The following is a 14,445-nucleotide window of genomic DNA, read 5'->3' as shown; positions in this document are numbered from 1 at the left end:
GCAGTGGTGTGGTGCACTGCTCACATTTGGTGGTGTTTAAATAACCCACCAAACATCTTGTGTTAAATATAAGTACTTGGATGTAAAAGTGCATCACGCAGTAGGAAGACAGTATTGTACAGGCCATGTTCACCACAGACATCAGTTATCATTAGTGCTGCCAGGACTTTCCCAGCAATTTAATACTAAACAAATTATCTGTGCTTACACATGTATGATATTCGTTGGCACTGGATATAATTACTTTTTGGGGGCTCCCAAAAATTTTGCCTTTTGCACAGCAGTCAGTGCCTTCTGAGTAGAGGAGATAACTGTAGTGCCTTAATTATTAATAGAAACTACGATTGAAATACTCCATATACAATACTGGAATGGAACAAGCTACACTCCACGTACAAGACTGGAATGAAACTGGATTCAGCGTGCTATGAAAATATTATCAAAATAATGTTCTCAGGATGTGGTTGTTCTGGGAAGTGAAAGAAACAGAAGTCCTTTATTCGCAGCTGACTTTATTCTGAAAGATAAGGTCAGATTGTAAGCACTTCTTTCATTGCCCTGGTCCATGGCATGCTACTGGGAGGAGCACAGTCATCTGCGTGCTGTTTTTGACAGCTGACCTACTGCCATGAATGAGTTGGAGGCTTATCAGGAGCGGTGAGGAACTAAGCAAACAGGTTTGTAAGGTATGAGGCCGACTGTACCCTGCACTTTGTGTTTACCACAGTGGTTTCGGTCACTGAGTGGAACCTAGGAATAATGTAGCAGAGAATGACTTTGTAATTTCAGCGAATTGGAAGTACTGTACTGTAGAACCTTGGGGCTATTTTAAAGCTTGCTTCCGGATAAAAATAGAACAATGCAGCCGGATCTCTGCCATTTAACCCAGGTTATACCTATATTCGTGTTCAAAGTTTTAAAGAGGTATTCACCAACATATGAACTCCAGAAATGCAGACCTGGGTAAGAGGCTGAGCAGGGGAAGCAAAAAGAGGGAGGAGATTAGACTGGGATCGATGAAGGAGCAGGAGAAGATTGGGCAACACTTTTATTTGAAGTAAAAGGACGAGAAACGTGATATAAACTAGATATCGAAACTTGTAAATTTTTATTATTATTATTATTGTAAATAGTTTCATAACGCAAATTAAATGGATTCAGAATTGTTAGAGGACGAGGTAATCTTGCAAGAATTGTTTTGGGAAGTTGGGTTGGGTTGGCTAGATTGACCAATGTCCGACTCTTGTTTAAAACTATCACTTTGGGGTGGACATTGTGTCATAATGTGATGTATTAATCAATCAGTTATCTCAACATTGAAAATTCCACCCTATTGATAACTAAAAACATTGGCAGGTGTGAGCTACCTCCTCTGTACTCCCCCTCCCTTCCTCTGCACTTGTGATACCCCTTCCATTGGGCTTGTTACAGCATCTCTTGTGCTGTCTGTTGTTTAATAATCAGATTGATTATAATTGTAATATTGATTATAATCAGTGCCTTGCGATGCCTTCCCAGCGTGAAAGGCGCTATACAAATGTAGTTTGATGTTGTTGTAAGACCAGTCATTTAATTACAAGAGTCTTCGATCACTTTGCCAGGTAGCTCCTTTAAAATGTATTACCTTTTGGAATAATGTTTTGAAGGTATCATTGTACAGCATAGTAGAGAATTGAGGATTGTCTAATAGATTGGCCCAGACAAAGGCCTTGTTAACAGGTGGACTTCTGTCTGTTCCCCACTACGCTATGTGTTACTTTATGTTTGGGATTTTTTAGCTGAGAAAGGAAAGCGTATTGTAGCTTAAATCTACATCAAGCAAATTTGATTCTTTTGACTGATTTGTGTCTTTTTCAGTGATGGTAATCTGAACCACCTGACCACGGACACAGAGTCTGAGATGGACAGCACAGAGCAACTGGCACTGGGAAGCACTGACACGCTGGCCAATGGCAACAAGAGCGATCTGGACGCTGCCAAACGGTTGGCAAGGCGACTCTATAACTTGGATGGATTTAAGAAATCAGATGTGGCTCGTCACCTGGGAAAGAAGTGAGTGAATGCTACAGGAAGCTCCACATTCTGTATCAAGTCAGAATGGGATTGTTTAGTCTGGCATGTTTGGTCTGGTTGTTGCTTTATTTGAGAAAGATGGGAACTGTTTCCCCATTCTCTACAAAAAAATCCCTTTAATAATAATCCTTATGTTTGAAATAGTGCCTTTCATGTCAGGAGGAATTCTCAAAATACATTACGTGACGTAATACAAAGTGTGATGACTGTGTGTAGGCAAATACAGCAGCCAAACAAACCATGACTCCAATGTCCAACTTTATCTGTGGCATTATTGGTCAGGACACGGAGAAACTCCCTTCGCGTTTCAAATAGTCCCACCTTGAGATGCGTTGAGATGTCTTAATGATGTGGTAAGGCACTGTACCAAATGCTTACCAAGAATACCAAGGATTACTATTATTACTATTGATGATGAACAAGAACTGAACGGTTCAGAAAACTATTCCTTACACTCCTGAACCATCAGAGGGTGCTGGTGTATACATGTTCGAAATAAATGTGAAATTCTTTTCATTCTTCTTCCCTTTGTTTCTCGCTAGCCTTTCTAATTTCTCATTCCTCTGTTGTGCGTTTTGTAAGGATTGATGTTGTTTTCATTATTCCGTTTTTGTTTTATTGTCTATTCTACTCTTTTCTAAAAATGTCTTCATTATCTTAGGTATCTTCCTCTGAATAGTTACCCTTTGATCAGAATCTGCACCTTACTGTCTTATTCTCTATACAGATTTCATTTCTCTCACATGTTGTCCTTGCTCTAATTTATTTTATGTTTCTTTCACTCCTTCGTATTGGTATTTCTCTTTCCATCTGTTTCCTTTTATTTCTCATTTTCCTCCATTTGTCTCATCCCTCAAACATTTCAATAATCTTGCCATTCCTTCCGCTTAACTCTGTTAGTCTGTTACTCATTCTCATTTTTTTTCACTGTGCCTTATTTCCTCTCATGGATTTTCTGTCCCTCATACTTTTTTCTGTCTACTGTCTCTGTATCTTACTCTGTTGTGTTGTCTCTTGTATTACTCTGTATTACTCTCTGTCCTTGCAGTAATGACTTCAGTAAGATGGTGGCAGAGGAATACCTGAGATTTTTCGACTTCACAGGAATGAGCTTGGATCAAGCCCTCCGGTAAGTAAGTAAAGTCACTGAGTTAACATTTCTGCTTTTTGACCTGACAGGTTCAATATGTAGTACGATTTTAGATATACTTATTAAAGTGCTATTGGTGCACTTAATGGAGAGCATGATTGTCACAAAAAATAAGTGTATCTAAAAATAGCAAGTGTATCAAATAAAATGTCTCCTTAAATCAAATAGAAGGGAAATGTCATTGGCAACTTCTTGAAGGAATACTGCGCCTTGGGACGTCCTCCTGACGTGAAAGCTGCTATTCAAATGTAATTTGTGTATTCTATAACTGAAAGCAATTATTATAATAATATAACAATAGTAAAAATAATAATAATCCTTGCATTTGATAAAGTGCCTTATCACATTGCTGAAGTAAATTGTGAGGAATGGAAGAAAATGGGACATTTAGAATCTTGACTCTAACTTGAATATTCATTTGTCAGTATTGGATACAAAAGGATGTGTGCATTATCAATACAGGTTTACTGTTGCTATTATGACAGCTTCTATTTGATTTATATGATTGTAAAGATAATCTATGACAATAGTAACAGTTTGATGTGATGGTGCTGATGTGATGGTGCATCAGCTGTGCCGTATTCTTTGCTGCACCTATTGTTTCAATGGTGACAATATATGCTCCTGTTTTTAAACCATATAGGAATATATAGTCCCAAGTAGCCAAGGTCAAGACCAGATCTTAAATAAGAGTAAGATATGGAATTTTTCTAATGTACTTTGGCCTAAGTGACAGTTGTTGTTGTTGTATCGTTGCAGGGCATTCCTAAAGGAGTTTGCACTTATGGGAGAAACACAGGAGAGGGAACGTGTGCTGATCCATTTTTCACATAGATATCACCAGTGCAATCCTGGTAAAATCTCTGCTGAGGGTAAGAACAACGCACATTCAGTCTGCAAGCAAAAGGTCTCCTCAGCAAACCAAACTCTTCAAATATTCAGTTTTAAAGTTTTTAAACTGTGTCCCCAAGGCAGCTCGGTTGAGGACCTAAAGTTTTCAAGAATTGAAAGTAGAAAAAGACCAAACCAGAGAAAAAAATAGTGGGTTTTAGTCAAGATAGAAATAGTTTATCAATCTTTAACAACAAATGTGATTTATAATTGATCTTAAGTATGACCTTAGTGGATTGCAGTATTTAATTTCAACATGTTTCCAAAGCGAGAGCTAATTTCCAAACAGGCTTTCATTGGGTTTATTTCCACAACACTCTTTTCTTTCTGCAGATGGTATACACACATTGACTTGTGCACTGATGCTACTGAACACAGACCTGCATGGACATGTAAGTATGAGCTCAGTCACAATAAAACATGCTGGCAATATAACAGCACAGTAGACAAATGCAGGTTTATTTTATGTTATCCTGACACAGCAGTGTGTTATTCTAAATGGAACCACTCTCTGAAATGTCCTAATTTATCAACTCGTTCATGAGTTTACCAAGTTAATAGAATTTAGGAGATTTGGGGCAGAAGCCTCCCTCCCCAGTGTGGGGGGAGTAATACTGCGGATGCCTATTAAATAAAATGTTTAATGCAACAGAGTGACCATTCCTTGAAAAGGTTATTACATCCTAAGATTAATCCTCCTCATAGGCACTGCCTAATGGTGCATGTACTGTGGGATGGATTTGAAGATAGTTATGGTTGACTGTAAAAAATGGTTTGGAACTCCCTGGAACATTCTGGAACTCCATCCCACGGTCCCTTTGCATCGCTTCCTCCCTTGCCTCCTTCAAGGTCGGTCTCAAGACCCTTCTCTTCGACTGTGCCTTTGGTCTCCCTCCCACCTCTCCGCCTTCCCTCACCCTTACACCTACCCTCCCCCTTGATCGGGCCCCAACACCTGACTGTTCAGCGCTTTGGGACGTCCTCCCGACTTGAAAGGCACTCTATAAATGTAACTTTGTTGTTGTTGTTTGTGGTTGAAAATTGCAAGGAAACTGCACTCAAATGAAATTGTAATAAAAAACACAACAATTACAGTTATTTATAACGTTTCTGCAAAGAAAGAGAATGCTGTGTCTCTTTAATTCTACTTTCTGATGATATGTACAATTAATAAAAATCATTCCCTCCCTGAATTGGAAAGTAGATGATAACAGCAGGTGCATTGAAACAGAAAGTGTGTACACTTTATATGAGAGCCAGACTATTATCAAGTCTTTCCTGGTACAATCCTGTACTGTTGGCACAGTGACTTTGCTGTATTGACTAAGTTGGGAGCAATTTTACTTCTGGGTCAGATGACTGTAGTTTCACATCCAAGGTCAGGATTTGAGCCCATTGTCTGGGTTAGGACCCTTCTGCAGTGCTGAGAGAGAGCATTGCATTGTTGGAGGTTCTGTTCTTCAGACGAGACGTTAAACTGAGGTTCAGTCTACCTTTCAGGTGATGTTAAAGATCTTACGGCACTATTTAAAATAAATATTATAATACTTACATTTGATATATCACCTTTCACTTCGGGAAGACATCTCAAAGTGCTTCAAAAGAAATACTGTAAAGTGTAATGACTATGTATATTGTAAGTAAATGTTGTATTTGTAAAGAGAAGAGTTTGATCCAGGTTGACAATCCTCCAGATTAGTTAGTTACATTATGCTGTTTATGGGGCTTTTGATGTGAGACATCTGGCTACTTGCAATTAGCTACAAAAACTAAACTTTTACAGTAATTGTCTGTTCAAAGCTTGAGACTTTCAATGTCTTAGGCACTATATCAAATACAAGAATTATTATATTGATTCTAAATAGAAGCATTCAGTTAAAGTCTGTGTATTGCTGTTTTGGGGACAACAGTCATAGTGTTTGTGTTACTGCAGATTGCAGTGATTCTGCACACAGCATTTTTGCACTGGTCCACACATATGATGAATGACTTAAAATTTGAATCTACATTTTTAAGTATCAAAAAACTTCCAAAAGTTTCTGTGCTTTTAATCACTGATATTGTCCACTTTCATTACAGAATATTGGAAAGCGAATGTCCTGTTCTGAATTCATTGGGAATCTGGAAGGATTGAATGATGGCAAAGATTTCCCAAAGGACCTACTGAAGGTAAAGTGTTCTGTGAAGTAATCTGTGCCGAGAGTTATCTGTGCCAAGTGTCTGTGGAGCAGGACCTTGTTGTAACTTTTCTCTTTTGTTAATTCTCCCATGAGTGTTTTTTAAAAAAACTCCAATTACCAACATACAGTAATGAAATCAGAAACCAAAAGCAAACTGAGTTGAGAGATTTGAACAGTGTTGTTGTTACCAATTGTAATGTCCGCCTCCAGCTCTTAGAGTATGTTATTAGACTGCTGATTTACCAGGTATTCCAGTCTGCTTTCCTGAATGCGTTGGTTCGAAATGGAAAGCTACAATTAGATCTTCTAAGCACTAGAAGCAAGCATAACATCAGCAGAGCCCTAGGAAAAGCTTATTATTAAGCGCTCTGAGACATCATCCAGCGTGAAGGGCACTATATAAATTCAAGTTGTTGCTGCTGTTGTTGTTATGCTCAGCCTGGCACCATATCCTGCCAACATCTTACCTTATAAGTATAATGTTCTAATGTCTTTTGTTACTTCTAACAATGTTTTGCGAGTTGCATTAAAGAAGTTGTTTTGTGGCAAAGCATTGTTAAATTGAAGCGCCCTTTCTGTTCTTGAGGACATATGTTGTAGGGAAGGTGGAGGGGGTGAATCATGTTGTTGCCAACCACATGTCATAGGTTTGTGTAATAGATAATTTGGACTACATCATGGCTGAGCTAATTATGATAATACAAAGAATTGCTGTCCGTTTAATTACCTTTTAGCAAACAAACGTTGGCCAAAAATAAATGAACAAATCCCATTTGTGCTCCCAGATGTATTACGTGCCCTCTAAACAAGATTGCTGTTTACAAGATGTGCCAGGTTCCCAGAGTACTTCCAGAGGACTGTTAGCGTGATGAAGAACAATATCATTAATCCATGTGTGTGTGTGTGTGTGTGACTTCTATATCATGGCATTGGTAGACTTCGGAGTTTAACATCTAAAATCTATTATGATTATATTATATAGAATTATGTTATGTAACAACAGGAAAATTCCATATCACCTCAGTAAGCAGTTGTGCAAATCAGTTGTCAGCAGAGAAGCACAAACCTTGATGGATGAGCTCCTAATAAGTCAGATAATTTTCCCCATTCCCGTGAGTTTGTAACAATGAGGTTTGACTTTGATTCAAGCATAACTAGTAGGATGGCGAACAGGATGGTCTCTCTAACTCTAATCCTATTTCTGAATACAGGCTATTTGTTTAGATAGACAGGCTTAGTCCTAATTCTACCACAAATAATCAATCTGAATTTGCCCTATATTCTGTTCAGTAAATTGTATGGGATTTCCTTTCCTTGAGGATTGCACTAGTTCTTATAATGATCTCTAAAGTCTTCAGACCCAAGAATCGTCTTTACATACAAAGACCAGTTAAGATGAAAATAATTATTTAATATTTTATTTTACATCATTCATTAAGTTCCAATAAATTATTGTGTAGACATTATTGTGCACCTGTAATAGGGAGAGTATCCAAGTGCTTCCAAACGTTATTCATTGTCCATCTTATTGGGGGAAGGGGAAGAAATCTAGTTGTGTAATGGCATCAGATAAAATGAACTAAAGCAATGTTGGAGGGAAGAGTTTATAATGATTGATTTTTGGGGCCACTGCTCATGGGAGGGATACCTCGTGATTGAACCATTCAACTCTTGTTCTCAAAATCCTTTCCACTAATGTAGACACTGACGTAACGTAAGCACGAATGCCTCTTACAGCAAGGGAACAGTGGCAGTAATCAAAGGGAGAACTCTGTCTGCTGTGCTGCGGGCTATCCCTTAAGGCTATGAGCTTGTTTATGTGCCATTGTGTAGTGAAGAAAACCAATAATAACACGTCCCTCTCGTCTTCTCCCATAGCTCTGCCCAGAGGTGGCCTTCTGCATGGGTACAGAGATGATTCATGCACTAATGGACAATAATCTAATCCCTGATGGGACTCATCTTTTCTTGTTTTGTAGACGTAGTATTTTACTTAAGATAAGAGCACACTCATGGGGTTGATGGTATAATCTGAGCAAAATAATAATAATAATAATCCTTGCATTTGATATAGCACTTTTCACGTCGGGAGGACGTCCCAAAGCGCTTCACAGAACACACTGTAAAGTGAATTGACTGTATATTTGTGGGCGAACGCGGCAGCCAATTGCGCACAGCAATGTCCCACAAACAGTCGTAGATTGAAAATGACCAATTTATTATTGTTTTTGGTTTTGGAGGGATTATTATTAGGCGTGTGGAGTAAGGAAACTTGCCTAAGGTTTTGCCCTCTGCCTGGAATTGAACTCAGGTCTCTCGCTTGCAAAGCGAGTGCTCTAACCACTGAGTTACAGGACTCCACAAAGTCAATAAATGAGCTTGAAAACTTCCTGTGTTATAAGTAGGAACAGGAGATATGTTTTTGTGACACATTTGAGTTTTATTCAGGACAACCAGAAATAGGGCAAATGATTATGCTGTTAGGCATGTTCCAGAGACCACTGTATATTGATGCTCACTCTCTGAGATGTCATGAAATAAGGTATGATTTTTCCAGAGCTAGTTTCTCACTCTATAGCTGGTCATAGTTTTATTGTGTCAACGATTAAGCCACATGCTATGGAAAACTACACTGTGCACAACAATGTTTCCATTGGGCGCACCCCTCTCCCCACCAGTTCCCTGAGATCATTTGCAATATCAACGCCTGTGAAGCTGTCTTGAATTTTGAATTAGTTTTGGGTCTGCTAAAACTGTTGGTCAACAAAATTCTCGGAGTAAAGCTGAAATCCCACTAAACAGCTGGAAGTCGAGTGCATGAGTTGACTTCACAGACATTGGCATTGTGATATTCATGTGATGCTTTTTGTAATAATAACTTTTACATATAACTTGATATAGCACCTTATCATACTCCTGAGGCACCTCAAAGAGCTTCACAGGATTTACTGAAAAAGATTTTTACTGTGTATTTTGTAGAAGGTCCTTTTCATCTTCCTTTCCAAACACTGCTGGCCTTCTGAGACAGATTGAGGCCCACAGGCCCACCTCAGGAATGCAGTGTTAAGGCCACAGCATCGCCTTATTTCTATTTCAGCACTGTCATTGAAGTCAAGGCTGGCTTTGGTGCAGTGGTTTGGTGAAAGCATGGCATATGGGTCTCTGTGCGGCACAAGTAACAACAACTTGTACAGTGCCCTTCACATGGGGTTACCGCCCCGGAGCGCTACCCAGAGTGAATAACAGAACTATATGGGGTTAATTGAGGTTTAGTGGTATATATCCCTATGCTTGTCTATGGCACACAGTGCTTTTGAGATCCTGGCAGTGTGTGAAGCACTGAAGCACAATTGACATTCATTTAATGTGACACCGCAACTTTAAAACCACAGCCACAAGTATCAGTGAGTAAAACCTAGCCGAGATTCAGCGCAGCCCAATGCAGCACTCACTGCTCTTCCCTGTTCAGAAGCAACAAGCTGCTCTGATGATTTGCTGAACTGGGAGAGCATGCTAATTGCATTCCTGTCGACATCACTGCAGCAGGTTGCTATTGGTTGTCACAAAGAATAAAGATGTTCGAGGCAGTGCCCCTCAGAGGGTGACTGGAGCGGAAGTGCTAGTATTGGTTTGTAGGGAGGGGGAGTCCGCAGAGAGCCAGTATTACGGAGGTGCAAACTGACCCATTCCTTGGTACCAGTGCAACACTGTTGGGCATTTTTTATCCTGTTAGCTCAGGAACTAGATTTGTCTTTTTAAGAGTCAGAAATTATTTTTTTCAAAAAAAACAAAGATGATTGGAGTGAACAGTGTGCACACCACTGGGCATTTGCGCTCACACTCCCGTTCAGTGTCGAGTGTCCGATACAGTGTGGATTCCATTCGATACGGCCTGCCACAACGACCAAGGACTCTGAGGCCAGTTGTAAAACTCCAGAATAAACGGAAGGTAAGATCTGGGGCAGAATAATAATTCTTGCATTTGATATAGCGCCATATCACGTCTTCGAGATGTCTCAAAGCGCTTCACAGAATATATTCTAAAGTGAACTGATTGTATATTTTGTGGGCAAAATATGCAAACCTCACGTACAGCTCTTCTGTTTCTTTATTTTCTTCATTTATGACCTGTCCAGTTCTCTTTGATTCTAAATCTATATTTGACAATCAAAACAGTCTCTTATTTCCTTTTCTTACCATGACTAGAATTTGAAAATGTAAACTGTATCATGCTGTGATCTTGATTTGAATTTGGTGCATTGCAGTATGAAGTTTGAATTATATTTTGTTTTTCTTTTTTCAATTGTAATAACTGCTAGAGAAATACCACCAAAGCAATAAAGGATGTGTTGAATGCAGGATTATGCCTGTCAGTTACAATGCTGTAATTTCATCATTGGTATTTAATCAATGGGTTCAGCTGATCTTGTGTGAAGGACTAGAGCAAAGCCCAGCAGTTTGGATGTTGTCTGAACTCTGGATTCAGTGCTGGTGACCAGTTCACTCCCAGCTCTATGTTGTTTACATCGGAGATTTGATCGGAAGTAAAACATCTTCCTCGGTACAGCATGCTCTAGTGTTCCTTCAGGAGCTGCAAAGTTAGGTTAGAATAACGTGAGTTAGTTAATGTGGATCAGATAACGTGAATCAGTACTGGTGATTGTAGCTGAGCATCTGAAGCTCACAAGGATCTAATGACTTTTTTTGCATGTGTATATGTCTGTATGTATATTCTATTTATATGTTAAAATATATAAAGGAAAGCTATACCCAGGATTGCGTTATGAGAGTGTAATTAAAAATGGAGATTCGCCCTGTGAAGTTCAGTAGGTTTATTATCATATGCGCCTTGCTGAAGTTTTCATTCTCCCCCTATCTCTACTGAACTGCTGACACACACTGAGGTATTGTCCTTCATAACCTGAGACAAAGTTTTATTTTCTTCAAAAAAAGGATTTGAAAATCTGTTAAAGATAAAACATCAAACAACACATTGTATTCACTGCTAATCAGATTCACAGCACAGTTGTTCTATGTGCCTTTGTGTAACAGTTGGGCAAGTCAGTCTGATCAATGAGTTGAGTGTGGGTGCAGAGGTCTGCACTTTCAGTCTGTGTGCCAGTGTTGCATCAATGGGCAGGGAATGTCATGCCGTCAGGGAACCTTCACATGCCCATCATTTCTGATGCCTGAAATCTGAAGCCAACCCCTGTCTAAATTCAGTATTCGCTGAGTACACGTGCAAAAAGGTGACATTCCCTATTTGGCAGAAGATAACAGTAACCAAACGATATTATGTACAAAATCCTGTTTTTTATTATCCACTTGCTGAATGATAATTTCTCTCTGTCTGTCTCTATGTAGGTTTTATACAGCTCCATTAAGAATGAAAAGTTGCAGTGGACAATGTAAGTATATGATTATATGCTGTTATGTATATAAAATGGTAAACCTTCCTATAATTAATTGATTTCTTAAGTCTTGTCACAATTCCCGTACATGTTCTAATTCTTATGTCAATGCCAGGAACCTTTCACAACATCTTGAAGCTCCTTCACTTGATGGAAAGTCAAGTATTGTTAACATTAAAATGTCAATAGGAGCACATTGATCAGACAGTGTAGCCTGGTCTCTGGTGGATACGCAGACACGGTGGTGTTCTAGTGTTCTACAATGAGACTCTTGAGTAGGTGGTAAGTAAAGGCCAGGTGGGATCTTCAATGCATCAATTTATTCCCTGATTCAAAAGCAGCATTGGCAGGTCCCTGGAGAAAATCTTGGTCAGGGAGCGGTGAAAGTGTGGGAAGACCCAAGGAGGAAAAGTGGATGTGATCGGACATTTATTACAATAGAACACTAACAATAATTATGTTGAAATATGATTTTTACTACATAAACCAGTTCTCCTAGTAAAGTGATGGCTAAGTGCTGACAGTTTATAAATAATAATAATGCTTGCATTTGATATGGCCCCTTTCACATCAAGAGGATGTTCACAGAATATATTGCTCCATGGATTGACTCTGTATTTTGTAAACAAAATTTTGCACGCAGCAATGTCCCACAAACAGCCATGAAGTGTGTGACCAATTTTTTTTTATATTTGGGGGTTTGTTGGCCAGGATACTGGGAGAAACTCTCTTCTCTTTTAGAATATTGCCATGGGATCTTTAACATCCACCTGCAAAGGCAGATTAGTTTAATATATAATCCGACGGACGGCACCTCCAAAAATACAACACCCACTACCCCCCCACCCAAAACACTGCATCAGAGTGTCATCTTAGACTATGTGATTCCAAATCCTGACATGGGGCTTGAACTCCTAACTTTCTAACTCAGAGATGAGAGTGCTCCCACTACACCAGGTTTACACAGCTTTATTATATAAAACTGAGTGATAATAGCTGAAAATATATATCAAGTAGACCAGAACTATACATAGTCATCCAAGGGACTAGTCATCCAGACAAGAGCACTGGACAGCTAAATTCATAACCTGCAAAGCTCCTTGTTAAGGATTTTAACTGCCTTTTTTAACTTCACAGCCTCGTCCCCCTCTCTTCTCCCTTGACCTGAAAGAGTTCCCTTAAGACACCTTAGTGCCTATCTCCTCCTTTCCATTTTGACCTAACTGCTCTTAGACTACCCACTGCTTTCTTCTCTTTAGCCAATTACTAATCCACATTTGTGCTCGTTAATTCATTTTATATCCATTATTTTTTGGAGTGTGCATATCTGATTAAAGCAAGCAAAAAGTGCCAGATCTTACTAATTGTCCTGGGCCTCCCTCCCTATCTTGGAATTGTTAACAGATTTAATAGCTTCAAATAATAGGGTTAATTTAGTAACGCCATACCAATTAAACGGATTAATGTTATTGCAAAATGGGACAAGAGCTTCGCTTCTTAAGGGCGAAACCTTGGGCAAGTTTCCTTACTCCGCACGTCTGATAATAATCCCTCAAAAAAAAATTGGTCACTTCAATCCATGACTGTTTGTGGGACACTGCTGTGTGCAATTGGCTACCGCATTTCGCCCACAAATATGCAGTCAATTCACAATACAGTCTATTCTGTGAAGCGCTTTAAGATGCCTAGAAGAGGTGAAAAGCGCTATGTCAATTACAAGGATTATTATTATATTATTATAAGTAATGTCTGAAAACAAATTTAAACTTACACAGATGTATTCTACATCATTTTTTTTTCTCTTGCATAAACATCAATGAAAATACTACATCAACAAAACAACAAATTACATTTGTATAGCGCATTTCATATCAGCAGGATGTCCCAGGTCAACGATTGCTCTTGAACAGATATTTGAAAAAAATGCAGTAAATGACAAAGTTCACTCTATTCGCCTTTTAAGCATGACATTGAGTTACAGCCCTTTTATCAAGTGTCGAGTCCAGATATTATTTTGTTTGGTGCTGGTTCCTTCCGCATTGGCTGGGGATGGGTTGTGCAGATTGTCTGTAAGGAAGCAGGTACCAGCACTTCAGCTACTTGGGCCTCGATCAAGAATCAGAAATGATTCTCGCATTATTTGAATCAGATTCACAGGATTCGGGAAGTATTGGATTTAGTTTGAAAATAAGCAATATTTGACAAATGCGCTGGCACTGCATGTAAAGTTTGTTCCATCAGAAGAGACTACCCAGCAGGGAACATACTCTGGGAAAAGTGATTTGTATACTTTCTACAAACATTGCAATGAAAAAATAGACCTCAATCATATAGGCACATGATTAACTAAACCTGTTTAAAGCTGGCTATCAGTGACATTCTGATACGAACAAGCACTATAAAAATGTACGTTCTTTGTATATCTTCCCATAGTCTTTCTCATTTTACATAATCCCATGAGGGATTTTTGTGTACAAATGATTCTGATTCTCCAAAGGTCAATGAGAAAACCTCCAGATATTCATTCATCTTTGCCTCTCCACTACTTGACTCTATTCTGTTCGTCACAGACAGCATTTGTGCATCGCAGCAATGTAGGATCAGCATGATCAGAGGATTACACCTACTGCAAGCAGTCTAATCATGTTCACAACCAGTTATTTGTGAAGGAACACTTTAATTTTGACCATATGAGGGGGAGGGAATCATTTTGATTGCTGCTGCTGGGCTTCACTTGAAG

The 14,445-nt window shown here is 39.0% G+C and overlaps 1 protein-coding gene across 4 annotated transcripts in view; it reads left to right on the top strand.

The window, feature by feature from the left end:
• The window catches only part of LOC103181165 (PH and SEC7 domain-containing protein 1), a 58,113-nt gene that overhangs the window by 33,696 nt on the left and 9,972 nt on the right, over positions 1-14,445 (top strand). For all 4 annotated transcript variants that reach the window (XM_007897439.2, XM_007897431.2, XM_007897454.2 and 1 more), the window contains 6 exons: positions 1,858-2,052; positions 3,122-3,202; positions 3,983-4,095; positions 4,448-4,506; positions 6,194-6,283; positions 11,659-11,702. In XM_007897439.2, the coding sequence (XP_007895630.1) occupies positions 1,858-2,052; positions 3,122-3,202; positions 3,983-4,095; positions 4,448-4,506; positions 6,194-6,283; positions 11,659-11,702 (582 nt within the window). The remainder of the gene's footprint in view (positions 1-1,857; positions 2,053-3,121; positions 3,203-3,982; positions 4,096-4,447; positions 4,507-6,193; positions 6,284-11,658; positions 11,703-14,445) is intronic.

Source organism: Callorhinchus milii, unplaced genomic scaffold (genome assembly GCF_018977255.1).
Source record: "Callorhinchus milii isolate IMCB2004 unplaced genomic scaffold, IMCB_Cmil_1.0 Scaffold7, whole genome shotgun sequence".
Taxonomy (NCBI): Eukaryota; Metazoa; Chordata; class Chondrichthyes; order Chimaeriformes; family Callorhinchidae; genus Callorhinchus; species Callorhinchus milii.
Note: the sequence above shows the minus strand (reverse complement) of the source record. Positions and strands in the feature narration are given on the sequence as shown.